The 23,130-nt window shown below is 41.5% G+C and overlaps 1 protein-coding gene across 1 annotated transcript; it reads right to left on the bottom strand.

Moving 5' to 3' along the window:
- Nucleotides 1–1,410: 1,410 nt before the first annotated feature.
- LOC110487813 (dendritic cell-specific transmembrane protein) lies at nucleotides 1,411–23,023 on the bottom strand. The gene is made up of 5 exons (XM_021559729.2): nucleotides 22,227–23,023; nucleotides 18,946–19,618; nucleotides 18,400–18,518; nucleotides 17,452–17,665; nucleotides 1,411–1,899 (listed from the first exon to the last, which is right to left on the bottom strand). The coding sequence occupies exons 1-5, from the start codon at nucleotides 22,595–22,597 to the stop codon at nucleotides 1,837–1,839; spliced, it is 1,440 nt and encodes a 479-aa protein (XP_021415404.2). The 5' UTR covers nucleotides 22,598–23,023; the 3' UTR covers nucleotides 1,411–1,836.
- Nucleotides 23,024–23,130: the final 107 nt, after the last annotated feature.

Raw genomic sequence — 23,130 nt, forward strand, 5'->3', positions numbered from 1 at the left:
TCTGATGCAACAAACCTAGATAGTTGTTTTGTGTCTGTTTACTGTAAACAGTTTGATAGGTGAATGTAAATATATTGCTTTTTATTTTAGTAAAATGGCACTTACTTAAAAAATATATATATGTATTTTTCACCTTTATTTAACCAGGTAGGCTACTTAACAAGAGGCACATCTCAACAGGTGGTCCAGGTAAATCATGACATGGCAGTTGGGGCTTTCCTCTTTTGTTATTTATTGTTCCTCAAACAAGATGACGTCACAGATTCCCATCAGACCAACACCTTGAAAGCCTAAAAAGTTGTCTAACAAAACACAAGTAATAGATCAGACATTGCTAGAGGACTTCTTGCAGTTGGAAGACATTGCCGTTGCCATTGTAATGCATATAAAGACAATAAAAAAAGAGAAGATTGCTTTATGTTTGAGGTTTACTTTAATGAAATCAAAGGCATATTTATGAGCGTTAGAGCATAATTTAAATGCATGTACAGTTGAAGTCGGAAGTTTACATACACTTATGTTGGAGTCATTAATTCAACCACTCCACACATTTCTTGTTAACAAACTATAGTTTTGGCAAGTCGTTAGGACATCTACTTTGTGCATGACACAAGTCATTTTTCCAACAATTGTTTACAGACAGATTATTTCACTTTTCACAATTCCAGTGGGTCAGAAGTTAACATACACTAAGTTGACTGTGCCTTTAAACATCTTGGAAATTCCAGATAATTATGTAATGGCTTTCGAAGCTTCTGATAGGCTAATTGACATCATTTGAGTCAATTGGAGGTGTACCTGTGTATGTATTTCTAGCCCTACCTTCAAACTCAGTTCCTCTTTGCTTGACATCATGGGGAAATCAAAAGAAATCACCCAAGACCTCAGAAAAAAATGTGTAGATCTCCACATGTCTGGTTCATCCTTGGGAGCAATTTCCAAACGCCTGGAGGTACCACGTTCATCTGTACAAACAATAGTACGCAAGTATAACCACCATGGACCACACAGCCGTCATACCGCTCAGGAAGGAGACGCATTCTGTCTCCTAGAGATGAATGTACTTTGGTGCGAAAAGTTCAAATCAATCCCAGAACAACAGAAAAGGACCTTGTGAAAATGCTGGAGGAAACAGGTACAAAGTATCTATATCCACAGTAAAACAAGGCCTATATCGACATAACCTGAAAGGCCGCTCAGCAAGGAAGAAGCCACTGCTTCAAAACAGCCATAAAAAGCCAGACTATGGTTTGCAACTGCACATGGGGACAAAGATTGTACTCTTTGGAGAAATGTCCTCTGGTCTGATGAAACAAAAATATAACTATTTGGTCTTAATGACCATCGTGATGAAAGAAATAAAAGCTGAAATAAATAATTCTCTCTACTATTATTCTAACTGACTTAAGACAGGGAATTTTTAATAGGATTAAATGTCAGGAATGGGTAAAAACGGAGTTTAAATGTATTTGGCTAAGGTGTATGTAAACTTGCGACTTCAACTGTATCTTATTCATAAAGACAACATCAAAGCAAATCAGAGAAGATTACTCTGAGATTTACTTCAATTAAGTCAAAGCCATATTTTCGATAGTTTTGGAGCCCAATCCTTTGTACAACAAACTTGTTTACACACTAACTATAGAAATTGGTTTATAATACAAGACATATTTACCGTGATTACAATAAACTGTTGATCTTTGTGCAACATTTACACAACATAGCAATGCAATTCAAATCAAAATTGAATCTAGTCCTGTAATTCTACAGGTGATTGCCTGAATGCATGACAAAGCAAAAAATCAATTTCCCAGATGATCACTGTTTTGGATTTCTTCAGGTGAGACGCATATCATTCTCCTTCGCAGTGTGGAAGAACAGTGGAAACCAGAAGCTTTTCTGCAATAAAATAAAGAATAAGAATAAGACATCACTTCTTCACATTATGTAACCATTTCAATGAATGACTAGAATGCAACTTCAGAGCTAAAGAAAGTTGATTTGATGTTAAGTTATATGAAGTTAATATAAGACATTTCATGAAGCTAATATGATGTTATTTCAAGTTGATATGACATTATATGAAATTGATATGATATGACATTATATGAAGATAATATGGTATGAACTTATATATGAAGGTAGTACGATATGACGTTTTGGAGTTATACGTAGTTAATATGATATGATGTTATATGGAGGTAATGTTATAGGAAGTTTCATGAAGTAGATAGGAAATTAAGTTTTCTGAAGCTAAAATGTTATATGAAGTTGATATGATCTGAAGTCATATGAAGCTATTATGATACATTTATATGAAGTTGATATGATTTGACATTATATGAAGCTAGTGTGATATGATACAGTGCCTTCGGAAAGTATTCAGACCCCTTGACTTTTTCCACATTATGTTACGTTACAGCCTTATTCTAAAATGGATTAAATAAAAAATTTTCCTACGAAATCTACACACAATACCCCATGATGACAAAGCAAAAACTGGTTTACAGAAATGTTGGCACATTTATTGCAAATGAAAAACCGAAATACCTTATTTACATAAGAATTCAGACCCTTTGCTAAGACTCAGAATTGAGCTCAGGTGCATCCTGATTCCATTGATCATCCTTGAGATGTTTCTTCAAATTGATTGGAGTCCACCTGTGGTAAATTCTATTGATTGGACATGGTTTGGAAAGGCACACACTTGTCAATAAAAGGCACATGACAGCCCTCTTGGTGTTTACCAAAAGGCACCTAAAGACTCTCAGACCATGAGAAACAAGATTCTCTGGTCTGATGAAACCAAGTTGGACTCTTTGGCCTGAATGCCAACCATCACATCTTCCATTCCTGTGGCGGTCCTCATGAGAGCCAGTTTCATCATAGCTCTTGATGGTTTTTGCAACTGCACTTGAAGAAACTTTCAAAGTTCTTGAAATGTCCAAATTGACTGACCTTCATGTCTTAAAGTAATGATGGACTGTCGTTTCTCTTTGCTTATTTGAGCTGTTCTTGCCATTAATATGGACTTGGTCTTTCACCAAATAGGGCTATCGTCTAAATACCACCCCTACCTTGTCGCAACACAATTGATAGGCTGAAACGCATTGGGAAGGAAAGAAATTACACAAATTCACTTTTTACGGGCCACACCTGTTAATTGAAATGCATTCCAGGTGACTACCTCATGAAGCTTGGTTGAGAGAATGCCAAGAGTGAGCAAAGCTGTCATAAAAGCAAAGGGTGGCTACTTTGAATAATCTCAAATATATTTTGATTTGTTGGACACTTTTCTTGTTTACTACATGAGTCTTCATTATTATTCTACAATGTAGAAATAAAGAAAAACCCTTGAATGAGTTGGTGTGTCCAAACTTTTGACTGTTACTGTATATGAAGTTAATGTTATATGAAGCTAATATAATACATTATATGAAGTAATTATGCTATGACTTGGGTGACTGGAGTCTTTTACAATTGTTTGGGCCCTCCTTTGACACTGCCTAGTATAGAGGTCCTGGATGGTAGGAAGCTTGGCCCCAGTGATGTACTGGGCTGTACGCACTACCATCTGTAGCGCCTTATTGTCGGATGCCTAACAGTTGCCTTACCAGGCGGCGATGCAACCGGTCAGGATGCTCTCGATTGTCCATCTGTATAACTTTTTGAGGATCTGGGGACCCATGTCAAATCTTTTCACTCTCCTGAGGGGGAATAGGTTTTGTCGTGCCCTCTAAATGACGGTCTTGGTGTTTTTGGACCATGATAGTTCGTTGGTGATGTGGACACCAAGGAACTTGAAACTCTCAACCCGCTCCACTCCTATTCCTGTAGTCCACGATCATCTACTTTGTTGTCCTGGCACCACACTGCCAGGTCTCTGACCTCATCCCTATAGACTGTCTGTAATCAGGCCTACCACTGTTGTTTCATCAGCAAACTTAATGGTGTTGAAGTCATGCCTGGCCATGCAGTCGTGGGTGAACAAGAGAGTACAGGAGGGGACTAAGCACACACCCCTTAGCGGCCCCCGTGTTGAGGATCAGCATGGCAGATGTGTTGTTGCCTACCCTTACCACTTGTGGGTGGCCCATCAGGAAATCCAGGATCCAGTCGCAGAGGAAGGTGTTTAGTCTAGTGATGAGCTATGTGGGCACTATGGTGTTGAATGCTGAGCTGTAGTCAATGAACAGCATTCTCACATAGGTGATCCTTTTGTCCAGGGGGGAAAGGCTGTGTGGAGTGTGATTCAGATTGCTTCATCTGTGGATCTGTTGGGTTGGTATGCGAATTGGAGTGGGTCTAGGGTTTCTGGGATGATGGTATGGATGTGAGCCATGACCAGCCTTTCAAAGCACTTCATGGCTACCGATGTGAGTGCTACTGGGCGGCAATAATTTAGGCAGGTTATTCTAGCATTCTCAGTGATGACACTTGCCAGTTGTTCCGCGCATGCTCTGAGTACACGCTCTGGTAATCTGTCTGGCCCCACGACCTTGTGAATGTTGACCTGTTTAAAGGTCTTGCTCACATCGGCTACGGAGAGCGTGATCACACAGTCATCCAGAATAGCTGGTGCTCTCAAGCATGTTTCAGTGTTGCTTGCCTCGAAGCGGGCATAAAAGGCACTTAGCTCGTCTGGTAGGCTTGCGTCACTGGGCAGCTCACGGCTGGGTTTCCCTTTGTAGTTTCTAATAGTTTGCAAGCCCTGCCACGTCCTACGAGCATCAGAGCCAGTGTAGTAGGATTCAATCTTAGTCCTGTATTAACGCTTTGCCTGTTTAATGTTTTGTCTGTGGAAATAGCAGGGTTTCGTATAAGCGTCCGGATTAATGTCACGCCCATTGAAAGCGGCATCTCTAGCCTTTAGCTCAGTGCGGATGTTGCCTGTAATCCATGGCTTCTGGTTGGGATATGTACGTACGGTCACTGCCGGGATGACGTCTATGCATTTATTGATGAAGCCGGTGACTGAGATGGTATACTCCTCAATGCCATTGGATGAATCACGGAACATATTCCAGTCTGTGCTAGCAAAATAGTCCTGTAGCGTAGCATCCGCATCATCTGACCACTTCTGTATTGAACGAGTTACTGGTACTTTTTGCTTTAGTTTTTGCAGGAATCAGGAGGATATAATTATGGTCAGATCTACCAAATGGAGGGCGAGGGAGAGCTTTGTGTGTGGAGTAAAGGTGGTCTAGAATTTTTTTTTCCTCTGGTTGCACTTGTGACATGCTGGTAGGAATTAGGTCTTCAGGATTTAAGTTTGCCTTCATGAAAGGCCACTAGGGGCGCCGCTTCTGGATAATTATGGATGTCCCCAGGCACCCTCATTTGTTGACTTCTGTGATCGAAAAAGCCTTGGTTTCATGCATGTCAACGTCAGAAGCCTCCTCCCTAAGTTTGTTTTACTCACTGCTTTAGCACACTCTGCCAACCCTGATGTCCTTGCTGTGTCTGAATCCTGGCTTAGGAAGGCCACCAAAAATTCTGAGATTTCCATACCCAACTATAACATTTTCCGTCAAGATGGGAATGCCAAAGGGGGAGGAGTTGCAGTTTACTGCAGAGATAGCCTGCAAAGTTCTGTCATACTTTCCAGGTCCATACCCAAACCGTTCAAACTTCTAATTAAAAAAATGTATCTCTCCAGAAATAAGTCTCTCACTGTTGCCACCTGCTACCGACCCCCCTCAGCTCCCAGCTGTACCATGTACACCATTTGTGAATTGATCGCCCCCCCATCTAGCTTCAGAGTTTGTTCTGCTAAGTTACCTAAACTGGGATATGCTTAACACCCCGGCAGTCCTACAATCTAAGATAGATGCCCTCAATCTCACACAAATCATAAAGGAACCCACCAGGGAACAACCCTAAATCTGTAAACAATGGCACCCTCATAGACGTTATCCTGACCAACTGGCCCTCCAAACACACCTCCACTGTCTTCAATCAGGATCTCAGCGATCACTGCCTCATTGCCTGTATCCGCTACGGGTCTGCAGTCAAACGACCACAACCTAATCACTGTCAAATGCTCCCTAAAACACTTCTGCGAGCAGGCCTTTCTAATCGACCTGGCCCGGGTATCCTGGAGGATATTGACCTCATCCCGTCAGTTGAGGATGCCTGGTCATTCTTTAAAAGTAACTTCCTCACCATCTTAGATAAGCATGCTCCGTTCAAAAAATGCAGAACTAAGAACAGATATAGTCCTTGGTTCACCCCAGACCTGACTGCCCTTGACCAGCACAAAAACATCCTGTGGCGTTCTGCAATAGCATCGAATAGTCCCCGCGATATGCAACTGTTCAGGAAAGTCAGGAACCAATACGCGCAGTCAGTAAAGTCAGCAAAGGCCAGCTTTTTCAAGCAGAAATTTGCATCCTGCAGCTCTAACTCCAAAAAGTTCTGGGACACTGTAAAGTCCATGGAGAACAAGACCACCTCCTCCATGCTACCCACTGCACTGAGGCTAGGTAACACGGTCACCACCGATAAATCCATGATAATCGAAAACTTCAACAAGCATTTCTCAACAGCTGGCCATGCCTTCCTCCTGGCTACTCCAACCTCGGCCAACAGCTCCGCCCCGCCCCGCAGCTACTCGCCCAAGCCTCCCCAGCTTCTCCTTTACCCAAATCCAGATAGCAGATGTTCTGAAAGAGCTGCAAAACCTGGACCCGTACAAATCAGCTGGGCTTGACAATCTGGACCCTCTATTTCTGAAACTATCCGCTGCCATTGTCGCAACCCATATTACCAGCCTGTTCAACCTCTCTTTCATATCGTCTGAGATCCCCAAGGACTGAAAAGCTGCCGCGGTCATTCCCCTCTTCAAAGGGGGAGACACCCTGGACTCAAACTGTTACAGACCTATATCCATCCTGCCCTGCCTATCTAAGGTCTCCGAAAGCCAAGTCAACAAACAGATCACTGACCATCCTGAATCCCACCGTACCTTCTCCGCTGTGCAATATGGTTTCCGAGCCGGTCACGGGTGCACCTCAGCCACGCTCAAGGTACTAAACGATATCATAACCGCCATCGATAAAAGACAGCACTGTGCAGCCGTCTTCATCGACCTGGCCAAGGCTTTCGACTCTGTCAATCACCATATTCTTATCGGCAGACTCAGTAGCCTCGGTTTTTTGGCATGCTTTTCAACCGTTCGCTGCCTATTCCGACCTAGAATATGTGGAGATCGATAAGTACCTAGGTGTCTGGCTAGACTGTAAACTCTCCTTCCAGACTCATATCAAACATCTCCAATCCAAAATCAAATCTAGAATCGGCTTTCTATTTAGCTAAATAGATGGTGACAAATAATATCGATGAGAACTCTCTTGGTAGGTAGTGTGGCCTACAGTTTATCATGAGGTATTCTACCTCAGGCGGGCAATATCTCGAGACTTCTTTAATATTAGACATCACGCAACAGCAGTAATTGACAAATACACACACCCCCACCCCTCGTCTTACCAGACGTAGCTGCTCTGTCCTGCCGATGCACGGAAAACCCAGCCAGCTCTATATTATTTTTGTCGTCGTTCAGCCACGACTCTGTGAAACATAAGATATAACAGTTTTGAATGTCCCATTGGTAGGATAGTCTCGACCGTAGCGCATCCAGTTTGTTTTCCAGTGATTGCACGTTAGCCAATAGAACCGATGGTAATGGTGACTTACTCACTCGCCTCCGAATCCTCACAAGGCACCCCAACCTTCTCCCTCTGTATCTCCGCCTTTTCTTCACGCAAATGACGGGTATTTGGGCCTGGTCTCATTAAGAAAAATCTTTGTCCAGTTCAAGGTGAGTAATTTCTGTTCTGATGTCCAGATGATCTCTTTGGTCATAAGAGACGATAGCAGCATCTTAATGTACAAAATAAGTTACAAACAATGCAAAAAAAAATAAAAAAATTGCACAGTTGGTTAGGAACCCGTAAAACTGCAACCCCTCCGGCGCCATTATACTACATAATGTTGTTATTTAAAGCTAATATTATATGCCGTTATATGAAGTTGACATAATATTAAGTTATTTGAAACTAATATGACATGATGTTACATGACATCGATATGATATGACGATATATGAAGCTAAAATTATGATGTGATGTGGGAAGTTAATAGATATATGAAGGTAATATGATATGATGTTTTATAAGGTTATGACATTATTTTAATATAATAAAATACGTTAAATGAAATAGATATGATATTAAGTTATATGGAGCTAATATGATATGACATTATGAAGCTAATATAATATGTTATATGAAGTAGAGTTTATATTTATGTATATGAAGCTGACATAAGATGTTATGTGAAGTGAATATGACTTGAAGTTATATGAAGCTTATGATATGTGGATATACGATGCTCATATGATGTGACATTATATATAATTAAATGATAAGGAGTTATATAAAGTAAATCTCATGTGAAGGTGATGTTATGTTTTATGAAGTAGATATTAAGTTACAGTATATGAAGCTAATATAATATGTTACTTCAACCTAATATTATATGATGTTTTATGAAGTCATTTAAAGCTAATGAAATGACACTATATAAAGGTAATGTGATATGTTTTATGAAGTTATATGAAGCTAATATAATACGTTATATTTAGTAGATATCATATTAAAGAAGCTAATAACAACTGATAAGTGAAGCTAATATGACATGAAGTTATATAAAGGTAATATGACGTTATTTGAAATGTATATGATATGACGTTTTATGAAATGATTATGATATGACGTTATATGAAGCCAATATGATGTTGTATGAAGCTAATATGATATGATGCTATATGAAGCTAAAATGTTATGATTTTATATGAAGGCAATAATATATTATGAAACTAACATACATCAACATGTATTGATCACATCTTTACTAATGCTGCAGTAATTTGCTTTAAAGCAGTATCCAAATCCATAGGATGTAGTGATCACAATATAATAGCCATATCTAGGAAAACCAAAGTTCCAAAGGCTGGGCCTAATATTGTGTATAAGAGGTCATACAATAAGTTTTGTAGTGATTCATATGTTAAAGATGTAAAGAATATTAGCTGGTCTGTGGTGTGTAGTGAGGAGTCACCAGACACTGCACTTGACACATTTATGAAATTGCTTATTCCAGTTACTAATAAGCATGCACCCATTAAGAAAAGGACTATAACAACTGTTAAATCCCCTTTGATTGACGAGGAATTGAATTTTTTTTATGGTTGTGAGGGATGAGGCAAAAGGTATGGCAAATAAATCTGGCAGCCCAACTGATTGGCAAACGTACTGCAAATTAAGAAATCATGTAAGTTTGTGAGTGCTTTTGGTGACAAGCCGAATTTCTTCAGCCTTCTGAGGTTGAAGAGGCGCTGCTGCGCCTTCTTCACCATGCTGTCTGTGTGGGTGGACCAATTCAGTTTGTCCGTGATGTGTACGCCGAGGAACTTACTACCCTCTCCACTACTGTCCCGTCGATGTGGACAGGGGGGTGCTCCCTCTGCTGTTTCCTGAAGTCCACGATCATCTCCTTTGTTTTGTTGACGTTGTGTGTGAGGTTAATTTCCTGACACCACACTCCGAGGGCCCTCACCTCCTCCCTGTAGGCCGTCTCGTCGTTGTTGGTAATCAAGCCTACCACTGTAGTTTCATCTGCAAACTTTATGATTGAGTTGGAGGCGAGCATGGCCACGCAGTCGTGGGTGAACAGGGAGCACAGGAGAGGGCTCAGAACGCACCCTTGTGGGGCCCCAGTGTTGAGGATCAGCGGGGTGGAGATGTTGTTACCTACCCTCACCACCTGGGGGCGGCCCGTCAAAGTCCAGTACCCAGTTGCACAGGGTGGGGTCGAGACCTAGGGTCTTGATGATGAGTTGATGATTAGTTTGGAGGGTACTATGGTGTTAATTGCTGAGCTGTAGTCGATGAACAGCATTCTCACATAGGTATTCCTCTTGTCCAGATGGGTTAGGGCAGTGTGCAGTGTGGTTGTGATTGCGTCGTCTGTGGACCTATTAGAGTGGGTCTAGGGTGTCAGGTAGGGTGGAGATGATATGGTCCTTGACAAGTCTTTCAAAGCACTTTATGATGACGGAAGTGAGTGCTATGGGGCGGTAGTCGTTTAGCTCAGTTACCTTGGGAACAGCTTTCTTGGGAACAGGAACAATGGTGGCCCTCTTGAAGCATGTGGGAACAGTAGACTGGGATAAGGATTGATTGAATATGTCCGTAAACACACCAGCCAGCTGGTCTGCGCATGCTCTGAGGCGCGGCTGGGGATGCCATCAGGGCCTGCAGCCTTGCGAGGGTTAACACGTTTAAATGTTTTACTCACGTTGGCTGCAGTGAAGGAGAGTCCACAGGTTTTGGTAATGCGCCGTGTCAGTGGCACTGTATTGTCCTCAAAGCGAGCAAAGAAGTTCTTTAGTCTGTCTGGGAGCAAGACATCCTGGTCCGCGACGGGGCTGGTTTTCTTTTTGTAATCCGTGATTGACTGTAGACCCTGCCACATAACTCGTGTCTGAGCCGTTGAATTGCGACTCTACTATGTCTCTATACTGAAGCTTAGCTTGTTTGATTGCCTTGCGGAGGGAATAGCTACACTGTTTGTATTCGGTCATGTTTCCGGTCTCCTTACCCTGATTAAAAGCAGGTGTTCGCACTTTAAGTTTCGCGCGAATGCTGTCATCAATCCACGGTTTCTGGTTTGGGAATGTTTTAATGGTTGCTGTGGGTACGACATCGCTGATGCACTTGCTAATAAACTCGCTCACCGAATCAGCGTATTCGTCAATGTTGTTGTTTGACGCAGTGCGAAACTTATCCCACTCCACGTGATCGAAGCAATCTTGAGAATCAGATTGGTCGGACCAGCGTTCAACAGACCTGAGCGCGGGAGCTTCCGGTTTTAGTCTCTGTCTATAGGGTGGGAGCAACAAAATGGAGTCGTCGTCAGCTTTTCCAAAAGGAGGGCGGGGGAAGGCCTTATATGCGTCGCGGAAGTTAGAATAACAATGATCCAGGGTTTTACCAGCCCTGGTAGCACAATCAATATACTGATAGAATTTAGGGAGTCTTGTTTTCAGATTTGCCTTGTTAAATTCCCCAGCTATGAATGCAGCCTAGGAGATGTGGTTTCCAGTTTAAATAGAGTCAAATATAGTTTGTTCAGGGCCTTGTTGTCAAGAGACTGGACATTAGCGAGTAGTATGATCTGGAGCAGTGCGCAGTGTGCCCGTCTACGGAGCCTGACCAGAAGACCGCTTCATCTGCCCCTTTCACGGCAACGTTGTTTTGGTTCGCCGGCTGGGATCCGATCCATTGTCCTGGGCGGTGGGCAAAACACAGGATCCGCTTCGAGAAAGTCGTATTCCTGGTCGTAATGATGGTGAGTTGACGTTGCTCTTAAATCCAGTAGTTCCTCCCGACTGTATGTAATAAAACCTAAGATTACCTGGGGTACCAATGTAAAAAAAAAAAAATACTGCATAGTTTGCTAGGAACGCGAAGCGAGGCGACCATCTCTGTTGGCGCCGGAAGAAGTTCTCCGGCGCCGACAGGTAGATGCAGGTATTCCCCAGGATAGCTGTTTAGGCCTCTTGTTTTTTTCAATCTTTACAAATGACATGTAAAGCCAGTGTGTTTATGTATGCAGATGACTCAACACTATACACGTCAGCTACTACAACGACTGAAATTACTGCAACACTTAACCTCTCTAGGATAGGGGATGCTAGCGTCTCACTTGGCAAAAAGCCAGGGAAAATGCAGCGCTGCAAATTCAAATAAAATGATATAAAAATCAAACTTTCATTAAATCACACATGTAAAATACTAAATTAAAGCTACACTCGTTGTGAATCCAGCCAACATGTCAGATTTTAAAAAGGCTTTTCGGCAAAAGCATAAGAAGCTATTATCTGATGATAGCACAATAGTAAACAATGAGGGTAGCATATTTCAACCCTGCAGACGCTACACAAAACGCAGAAATAAAATATAAAACATGCATTACCTTTGACGAGCTTCTTTTGTTGGCACTCCAATATGTCCCATAAACATCACAATTGGTCCTTTTGTTCGATTAATTCCATTGATATATATATCCAAAATGTCAATTTATTTGGCGCGTTTGATCCAGAAAAACACTGGTTGAAAAATGGTTTCTCTCTTTGTTTACGGAGGTGCTATCCTCAGATAATAGCATTGTTTGCTTTCGCCTAAAAGCCTTTTTGAAATCTGACATATTGGCTGGATTCACAACAAGTGTAGCTTTATTTTGCTATCTTGCATGTGTGATTTAATGAAAGTTTGATTTTTATAGTAATTTATTTGAATTTGGCATGTCAATTTCTCATGGCTCAAAGTGGAAGAGAGATTGACATTGTAGTATCTTAAGAGGCTTCTTAAGTACAGTTTTAGTATTTAATTGTAACTGAGAATAACATTCCCTAATGCACCTGTCGTAAACTACCTGAGGCTTTCTCAAGCATGGTTATATATGGCAGACATATCAAATGGCTACGGATAGAGGAAAGCAACCCCCATCTTGAGTCAATATTGCCAAGCTGAAGGTACTGAGCTATCTGTTTAAAATACTAGCAAACAGCTCGGACACCCATGCATACCCCACAAGACATGCCACCAGAGGTCTCGTTACAGTCCCAAACAGACTGTGGGGGGTGCACAGTACTACACAGAGCCATGACTACATGGAACTATATTCCACATCTGGTAACTGATGTAGTAGAAGCAGTAGAATCAGATTTAAAAAGCAGGTAGAAATACACCTTATGGAACAGCGGGGACTGTGAAGTAACACAAATATAGGCACAGACATATGCATACACACATGATAACACACGTACTGTACACACACATACACATGGATTTTATGTTGTAGATATGTTGTAGTGGAGTATGGGCCTGAGGGCGCACACTTAGTGTGTTGTGAATTCTGTAATAACTCTTCCTGGACCCCAGGAAGAGTAGCTGCTCCCTTGGGGATCCATAATAAATACAAATATGATTTTACGTTATGATTCTAATATGATGTGACGTTACATGAAGAAGATATATGAATTTGACAAAGTATTTTGATTTCAAGTTAAAGTGTACTGTTAGCTAGCTAGCTAACGTTAGCTGTCTGGCTCGCTAACTAACGTTACGTCATGCGTTGGGTTTCATTGTTTACCTAGCTAGCTATATAGCTACATTTCTTAACAAATGACTCTCGTCTTAGTGTGGCAGAGAGCAGAATAACTGATGCATTTTTTGAATGCTCAACACCCGTTGAATATGTCCAGTGTCAGTAAACGTTGGCAACAAATCAACCCTACTTATTGGCCAGAGTGTCGAGTGTGCGCTCTGAATGCGAAACACTCTGCATTTAGTAACGGACAATCTGACAGCACAGTTGCAGTCACCAATGCTCTGGATAACATAACAGCTTAACCAGCTCTGATAGGGCGAGTAATGTTCAGTGAGATGTTCTCTCTCTCTTAAATGTCTGGAAGTAGCTGGCAAGTTAGTACAGAAAGCACAGATCAACCCTTAAAGAGATGGGTGGGGCTAAGGCTTAAGAGGGTGTGAACAATGCTGAATGGGTGTAAACAAAGAAGGGCTCTCCAATAGTAGTACCAAAACTTTGAAAGACGGTTTTCTCAAAAGTGAGTATACAAGTTCACCAACTTTCAAAGCAGAATTACTTTCCCATTGTTTCCTCAAATGCAATGTTTGATATGCCATTTTGTAGATCTGAGTCTACTTTTATCCATGTAAAAAACAGATGTTAAAATGTTGGGACTGAATCTAGGTGGTGATTCACGTATGATATGAAGTTATATGAAGCTAAAATGATGACGCTATAAAAAGATATATATTTTTTCCCCACCTTTTTTTTAACCAGGTAGGCCAGTTGAACAAGTTCTCATTTAAAACTGCGACCTGGCCAAGATAAAGCAAAGCAGTGCGACACAAACAACACAGTAAGATAAGGTGTTAAGGCAATAAATAGGCCATAGTGGCGAAATAAATGACAATTTTGAATTAACGCTGGAGTGATAATGTGTAGATGATGATGTGCAAGTAGAGATACTGGGGTGCAAAATAAATAACAATACTGGGGATGAGGTAGTTGGGTTAGAGCTATTTACATATGGGCTGTGCACAGGTGCAATGATCGGTAAGCTGCTCTGACAGATGATGCTTAAAACTAGTGAGGGAGATATTAGTCTCCAGCTTCAGTGATTTTTGCAATTCCTTCCAGTCATTGGCAGCAGAGAACTGGAAGGAAAGGCGGCCAAAGGAGGAGTTGGCTTTGGGGATGACCAGTGAGATATACCTGCTGGAGAGCGTGCTATGGGTTGGTGTTGCTATGGTGACCAGTGAGCTGAGATAAGGCGGGGCTTTACCTAGCAAAGACTTATAGATGACCTGGAGCCAGTAGGTTTGGCGACGAATATGAGGCGAGGGCCAGCCAACGAGAGCATACATGTCGCAGTGGTGGTTAGTATATGGGGCTTTGGTGACAAAACGGATGGCACTGTGATAGACTGCATCCAATTTGTTGAGTAGAGTGTTGGAGGCTATTTTGTAAATGACATCGCTGAAGTCGAGGATCGGTACGAGAGTCAGTTTTACGAGGGTATGTTTAGCAGCTTAAGTGAAAGAGGCTTTGTTGCGAAACAGGAAGCCGATTCTAGATTTAATTTTGGATTGGAGATGCTTAATGTGACTCTTGAGGAGAATTTACAGTCTAACCATACACCTAGGTATTTGTAGTTGTCCACATATTCTAAGTCAGAACCGTCCAGAGTAGTGATGCTAGATGGGAGGGCAGGTGTGGGCAGTGATCGGTTGAAGAGCATGCATTTAGTTTTTGTTTTACTAGCATTTAAGAGCATTTGGAGGCCACGGAAGGAGTTGAAGGATTAAAATTATTCTCAAGACCCCCACCATTGATTATGTTGTTATTAATTTGCTTATGTGCCATTGTCCTTATGCTCACTGTATAGCTGAACATTGAGGCCTCTCTGTGTCTAGCTCTCTGCCAAAACCCGCAGCCCCGCATCTGTGAGAAAAGGTGAGAAAAGGGACTGAGGGTGATAGCGAGACACAGAGAGACTATGTCTGTTTTTCTCTGAAATAAGGGCAGATTTGCATACCGCTGAGACAGGTTCTCAGAAACCTTGTGTTAAGAATAACTTGTTCTTTTAGCTACACATGCAGGGTTGACAGAGGAAATCACACCACAAGGTGCAATCTTGGAGATTGCACCTTGTGCGATCAGATCCTGTCTCTCTTTTGTTGGGGGCAGAACACAGGAGAGAGATCAGTTGTATGTCTAATGTTTGATATTTGATTTCTGTCTACAGCTGTATATGGATAAAATTGTTATGATTTATAAGTGCACATTTTGAGTGTTCCTTACTTGTTAAGTAAATAACGGAGCCCATAAAAGTGGAACCAACAGAGTGTTGTATGACATTGAAGCTCATCTGGAGGTTTGTTAACACAGTGTCCAATGAAGGAAAAGAAGTATACAGAATGGTGTTGTCTGCGTAGAGGTGGATCAGAGAATCACCAGCAGTAAGAGCGACATCATTGATATATACAGAGAAAATAGTCGGCCCGAGAATTGAACTCTGTGGCACCCCATAGAGACTGCCAGAGATCCGGACAATTGGCCCTCCGATTTAACACACTGAACTCTATCTGAGAAGTAGTTGGTGGACCAGGCAAGGCAGTCATTTGAAAAACCAGGGCTGTTGAGTCTGCCGATAAGAATGTGGTGATTGACAGAGTCGAAAGACGGCTGCACAGTACTGTGCATGACCAGCTTAGAAACCAAAACACACCAAGACAATCATGAAGAGGGCACGACAAAGCCTATTCCCCCTCAGGAAACTAAAAAGATGTGGCATTGGTCCTGAGATCCTCAAAAGGTTCTACAGCTGTAACATCGAGAGCACTGGTTGCATCACTGCCTGGTACGGCAATTGCTTGGCCTCTGACCTCAAGGCACTACAGAGGGTAGTGTGTACGGCCCAGTACATCACTGGGGCTTAGCTGCCTGTCATCCAGGACCTCTACACAAGGCGGTGTCAGAGGAAGGCCCTAAAAAGCCACCCCACCCCAGCCACCCCAGTCATAGATTGTTCTCTCTACTACCACATGGCAAGCGGTACCGGAGGGCCAAGTCTAGGACCAAAAGGCTTCTCAACAGTTTTTACCCCCCAAGCCATAAGACTCCTGAACAGGAAATCAAATGGCTACCCGGACTATTTGCATTGTGTGCCCCCCAACCAATCTTTTTTACGCTGCTGCTACTCTCTGTTTATCATATATGCATAGTCACTTTAACTATACATTCATGTACATACTACCTCAATCAGCCCGACTAACCGGTGCCCCCACACATTGGCTACCTGGACTGTCTGCGTTGTGTCCCGCCACCAGCCACCCACCCACCAACCCCTCTTTTACGCTACTGCTACTCTCTGTTCATCATATATGCATAGTCACTTTAACCATACCTTCATGTACATACTACCTCAATCAGCCTGACTAACCGGTGCCTGTATATAGCCTTGCTACTGTTATCTCCTCGCTACTGTGTATAGCCTCGCTACTGTATATAGCCTCGCTACTGTATATAGCCTCGCTACTGTTATTTTCCACAGTCTTTTTTACTGTTGTTTTTATGTCTTTACTTATCTATTGTTCACCTAATGCCTTTTTTTAACTTAACAATTGCACTGTTGGTTAGAGCCTGTAAGTAAGCATTTGACTGTAAGGTCTAATTATTTGTAACAGTACCCCCTGTATATAGCCTCACTATTGCCATGTACTGCTGCTCTTTTACTATTTGTTATTCTTATCTCTTACTTTTTTATTTAGTTATTTATTTTCAGTATTTTATTTTTTATTTGTTTTTATTATTGTAATTTTCATGTATTTTTTTGTATTTTTTTCCTTTTTCTTTTTAGGTATTTTCTATAAACTGCATTGTTGGTTTAAAGACTTGTAAGTAAGCATTTCACTGTTGTTCACCTGTTGTATTTAGCGCATGTGACAAATCAAATTTGATTTGATTTGACCATGGACGTCCAGTCATTGTTTTAACGCTAGATAGCAACTTCATTCAAACTGCATGCAGAGACATAAAAATGCTACCCGCGAGTTGAATTGATTTTTGATTTGATTTGGATCTCTTGGACTAATCTTCCAAGAGTCCTTAAACGAGTTCATCTGACTCTGGGCCAAAATCCCAACGTATCCATTTAAGTTATATGAAGCTAATATAAGATGTTACATGAAGCTAATATGATATTAAGTTATACGAAATGGATATGTTGGGATTTTGGTCCAGAGTCAGATGAACTTGTTTAAGGACTATAGGAAGCTAATATGATAGAACCCGTACTTGTTTTAGCAGTCTCAGCAGAGCAGTCCTCTTCGTTGGAGGCCTCGTCTTGGCTCTTTTGTGGCTGATCTTAGCATGAAGTTGCTGCACCCTCTGGTCTGCGTTGTCGTTGTAGAACTGTTCTGAGACCAGTAGTTTGAGCTGACCCATCTTGGCAGACAGCAGGTCTAGGACAAGTAGAACAACCAGGATAACTGACAGTGGGACCAGAGACCTGGAGACGAACAGGGATGGTTGGGGTTAGGGTTATCAGGTCTAGGACCAGTAGATAACAGACAGGGGGACTAGAGACCTGGAGACGAACAGGGAGGGTTGGGGTTAGGGTTTGCAGGTCTAGGACCAGTATATAACAGACAGGTCGACCACAGACCTGGAGACAGGACTCGCAATTACCTTCTTTTGTCACCGTACAGGTATCGTCCTGAAGTGCAATGTCAACTGTCCCAAACTAAACTTGAACAGTCCCAAATTGATGTTTTATATGCCAACATGGGTCTAGGTAATTTGCAGTGCTTTTAAAGTAGTTTGTGTATTTCTGAGACAGATACAGTCTATATTACATAAACTTAATTTGGTAAGAAAAATATGTAGCATCTTAATGAAAGCAAACATCTATTACATTATTAATAATTGTAATTTATTAATTGAACATGTATACAATGTTATTTTTTTTATTTGTTTAACTAGGCAAGTCAGTTAAGAACACATTTTTATTTACAATGAAGGCCTACCTCAGCCAAACCCTAACCTGGACGAAGCTAGGCCAATTGTGTGCCTCCCTATGGGACTCCCAATCACGGCTGGTTGTGATTAAGCCTGGAATTGAACCAGGGACTGTAGTGATGCCTCTTGCACTGAGATGCACTGAGATTCAGTGCCTTAGACCGCTGCACCACTCGGGCGCCATCGGTCTAGGACACGTAGATAACAGGCAGGCCGAACACAGACCTGGAGAGGAGCAGGGAGGGCTGGGGAAGGCAATCCTCCTGAAAGAGGGTGAAGGTGTAGGAGAAATCCTTCATGATGGCTCCCCCTGGGAGAGGGATAAACACGATGCTGTTGTCTTCCTGATGAATGGGAAAGAGAGAAAAAGAGATTGATGCCAGCCTTTGACCTAACCTAGCTAGCATTAGCGTTAGGGTTGGAGCTGGAATTATGTTAGGTTTTCTCTGGAGGAGTATCTCATTAAAGTGTTACCAAGATGTTCTATCATCCTATTTCAAATAAAATGTAATACAATTGTATTTGTCACATGCCCTCAACCAACAATGCAGTTTTAAGAAAATATAGTTAAGAAAATATTTAATTAATAAACTAAAGTAAATAAATATATATATATATATAAAGTAACACAGTGAAATAACAATAATGAGGCTATATACCAGGGGTACTGGTACCGACATGACATTGTATGGTTTTCTGAACCTCCAAGCATGGCGACTAACATTTAGGTTTATCTTTAGGTTAATGCTGAATGGTTCTAGTTCAACTCACGTTTAGGTTCATCTTTAGGTTAATGCTGAATGGTTTCAGTTCCAGAAGGTGTTTGTTGATAATCAGAATAAGCCAGTAGAGCAGTGCGTCCAGGGAGATGAATAAGAGCCAGATTGGGAGGTGGGTGAGCACTGGAACCAGGAACCAGAGCATGGTGTAGCCCTCTCTCCGTGTGAAGCGGGCGGAGGGGATGGAGCGGAATTGATCTGCCTCCTCTGGGCTCAGAGGGAGGAGGTAGGGCTTCCCCTCAGCTCTCTGTTGATCATCGTATCTAATAAACCTGCTGGTGATGAAAGTGTTCTGGTACTTGAGGTTGAAGAAGTATTTTCTGAGGAACAGGGTAGTGGTGATGATGACCAGGGTGACCCCTAGTACCAGGACTCCTCTCTGGAACACAGCCATCACCAGGTCGATGCACACCTCAGCGCTCTTCGTTGTTGTGTTCAGTGTCAGGACAGCATCCTGAAGTTTCACCGTCAGATCGTTGGACTCAACGCTGTGTCCGACGGTGAATGATGACTCGTACTTGACAACTCCAAAGTCTATGAACTTGTTGAGCTTCTCGCCCACCCACCTCAGCAGATTGACATAGTTATTTATTGGACTGACGTCCAACAACACTCTCTTCTTCTCCAGGTTACACACCAGACTGCTGGACACTTCTCTGAGGTTTCTGATGAATGAATAGATGAATAAATTGATTACTAAATGGATTAAAAAAAATTACAGATGGTATTAAAATGTTTCTTATCCTTGCGCTGTTTGTGACCAGATTTCCCTGAATGCAAATTATTTGACAGATATTTTTGAAAATATTTGCAGAGTTGTGATGTTTAACTCGACTCGTCTTAACCACGTAGATCTAAATAAATAACTTTCATAGCTCTACAACAAAGAACGCCACTAAGTTGTTTTTAGTTTAACCTTCCTTTCACTAGGTAATCAGTTAAGAACAAATTCTTATTTACAATTGGTATTTTATTAGGATCTCCATTAGCTGTTGCAAAAGCAGCAGCTACTTTTCCTGGGGTCCACACAAAACATGAAACATAATACAGAATGAAAAAAATACAGAACATCATCAGACGAGAACAGCTCAAGGACAGAACTACATAGATTTTTAAAAAGGCACACATAGCCTACATGTCAATGCATACACAAAAACTATATGGATCAAATAGGGGAGAGTTGTGCTGTTAGGTGTTGCTTTATCTGTTTTTTGAAACCAGGTTTGCTGTTTATTTGAGCAATATGAGATGGAAGGAAGTTCCATGCAATAAGGGCTTTATATAATACTGTATGTTTTCTTGAATTTGTTCTGCATTTGGGGACTATGAAAAGACCACTGGTGGCATATCTGGTGGGATAAGTGTGTGTGTCAGAGCTGTGTGTAAGTTGACTATGCAAACAATTTGGGATTTTATCAAAAGAAGTGATGCAGTAAGTCTCTCCTCAACTCTTGGCCAAGAAAGACTGGCATGCATAGTATTTATATCAGCCCTCTGATTACAATTAAGAGCAAACGCAGCTTAACTAGATCTTTCCTTGCAGCACTGACCCACACGACTGGACAATAATCAAGATTACACAACTAGAGCCTGCAGAATTGGCTTTTTGGAGAGTGGTGTCAAAAAAGCAAAGCATCTCTTTATTACGGCCAGACCTCTCCTCATCTTTGCAACCATTGAATCTATATGTTTGACCATGACAGTTTACAATCTAAGGTAACGCCAAGTAATTTTAATCTCCTCAACTTGTTCAACAGCCACACCATTCATTACCAGATTCAGCTGAGGTCTAGCACTTAAGGAATGATTTGTACCAAATACAATGCTCTTACTTTAGAGATGTTCAGGAGCAGTTTATTACTGGCCACCCATTCCAAAACAGACTGCAACTCATTGTTAAGGGTTTCAGTAACTTCATTAGCTGTGATTGCTGATGTGTATATGGTTGAATCATCAGCATTCATGAACACACAAGCTTTGTTTAATGACAGTGGCAGGTCATTGGTAAAAATAGAAAAGAGTAGAGGGTCTAGAGAGCTGCCCTGCAGCACACCACACTTTACATGCTTGACATTAGAGAAGCTTCCATTAAAGAAAATGCTTTGAGTTCAATAGATAGCTCTAAATCCACGGTATGGCAGAGGTTGAAAAGCCATAGCACTTAAGTTTTTTCAACAACAGGTTCTGGTCAATAATATCAAAGGCTGCACTAAAATCTAACAGTACAGCTCCCACAATCTTCTTATTATCAATTTCTTTCAACAAATCATCAGTCATTTGTGTCAGTGCAGTACATGTTGAGTGCCCTTCTCTATAAGCATGCTGAAAGTCTGTTGTTAATTTGTTTACAGAGAAATAGCATTATATTTGGTCAAACACATTTTTTTCCAACAGTTTGCTAAGAGCTGCAGGCAAGTTTATAGGTCTGCTGTTAGAACCAGTAAAGGTCCCTTTACCACTCTTGGGAAGCGGAATTACTAGGCTCAGATAAAAAAAAATATGACAGATAGGAGTGGCTATGGAGTCAGCTATCATCCTCAGTAGCTTTCCATCAAAGTTGTCAATGCAAGGAGGTTTGTCCTTTTTGATAGTTAACAGTAATTTTTCCACCTCTCCCAAACCAACTTTACAAAATTCAAACTTGCACTGTTTTTCTTTCATTATTAGTTTTTTTTATGCATGAATATAATTTCTCACTGTTTGTCGTGGACATTTCCTGCCTAAGTTTGCCCACTTTGCCAATGAAATAATCATTAAAATAATTGGCTATAATTGGCTCAAATGGTTTTGTGATGAATAAGCTTAGATGTGTTTCTACATCTGCATTGCTTGCTCTTTGGGGTTTTAGGCTGGGTTTCTTTACAAGCACTTTGTGACATCTGCTGATTTTAAAAATGACTTTGACTACATTTTACCTCCACCGACATGTACAAATTACCCCGACTAACCTAACATTGACTATGTACTGGTACCACCTGTATATAGCCTCATTATTGTTATTTTATTGTGTTACTAGAATTTTTCCCTTTAGTTTATTTAGTAAATATTTTTAAAACTCTATTTTCTTTATAACTGCATTTGTTGGTTTAGTGCTTGTAAGTAAGCATTTCATGGTTAGGTCTACACCTGATGTGTTCAGCGCATGTGACATATAAAATGTTATTTTGTTTGAATTTGACCTCTGAATGTACATGACATGTACAGTATTTTGATATTTTCGTACCCAAGGGAACAATTTGTACCCTAACCGTAGCACCCCTTACCCTAACCCACCTTAAGGTGTTCTGGACATTCCAGAGGATCACCAGCCCAGTGCCTGCCGTCAGAAGCAGGTTCCTGCCCTGCTTCATAGTGCAGGAGATAAGAAACAGCAAGGAGAAGCAGCGGACTCTCTTGGAGCAGAACAGGACAGCTGTCAACAGGAGTGAGCAGCAGCCTGAGGTGACTCCACACACCACTAGGCTGTAGTTCAGAGAGAAGTAGAGGCCCAGTAGGAGGGCCCCTCCCAAGGCCAGGCTCAGGGTCAAGCAGCTGAGGAAGTGGAGGAGGATATGTCTCCAGCCCTTCCTGTGGTCCGAGGTGTAGAGCAGGACCATCATGGACCAGACCCGGAACAGAGCCAGCCTCTCAAGTTGGGATGGCATTGTAGTAAGAGGAGCAGGTTGAGGGTTTGGAGAACAGGTCCAAAATGAACAGTAAAATAATATGGAGAAATAAGTGAAATAATATCTAGTGGCACACCCCTCTTCACTCTGACGCTACCTCTCTTTGACTGTCTGACTAACCCTAACCCTAACCCTCTCTATGACTGTCAGACTGCTTCACTGTGTCTCTTGTTTAAAGGAACAGTTTGTGAATCCCCTAACCATAATCGCACTAATCTAATCATAGAAGCAGGTTTTGAAATGTCATGTCCTGTAATGATGTGTGTAATGGTCTGTTGTGTATTGCTGTAATGGTTTGTGGGAGGATGTCTTGGTTTGGTTCCAACTTCAAGACATGCAGAGGAAAGCATGTCTTGACAACTGATAACTAGGGAAATACCACTTCCTTATTTGTATGACAAATCAACTTCTATCATTCCTTCTGTAGTGTCTATTGACAACAACCTGTCATCTAATTATATACAGGCTAGTTCACAAAGAAACACAAAAAGTAGGATATCAATGTAATTTGT

Source organism: Oncorhynchus mykiss, chromosome 18 (genome assembly GCF_013265735.2).
Source record: "Oncorhynchus mykiss isolate Arlee chromosome 18, USDA_OmykA_1.1, whole genome shotgun sequence".
Taxonomy (NCBI): domain Eukaryota; kingdom Metazoa; phylum Chordata; class Actinopteri; order Salmoniformes; family Salmonidae; genus Oncorhynchus; species Oncorhynchus mykiss.

Excerpts from the sequence above, each read along its gene's own strand:
- LOC110487813 (XM_021559729.2), bottom strand. The coding sequence starts at position 22,597 with ATGCCATCCCAACTTGAGAGGCTGGCTCTGTTCCGGGTCTGGTCCATG. Across the intron at positions 18,519-18,945 it reads ACCTAAAGATGAACCTAAAC|GAAGACAACAGCATCGTGTT; the intron begins GTGAGTTGAACT and ends CCCATTCATCAG. Across the intron at positions 1,900-17,451 it reads TGCTGAGACTGCTAAAACAA|AAAAGCTTCTGGTTTCCACT; the intron begins GTACGGGTTCTA and ends ATTTTATTGCAG.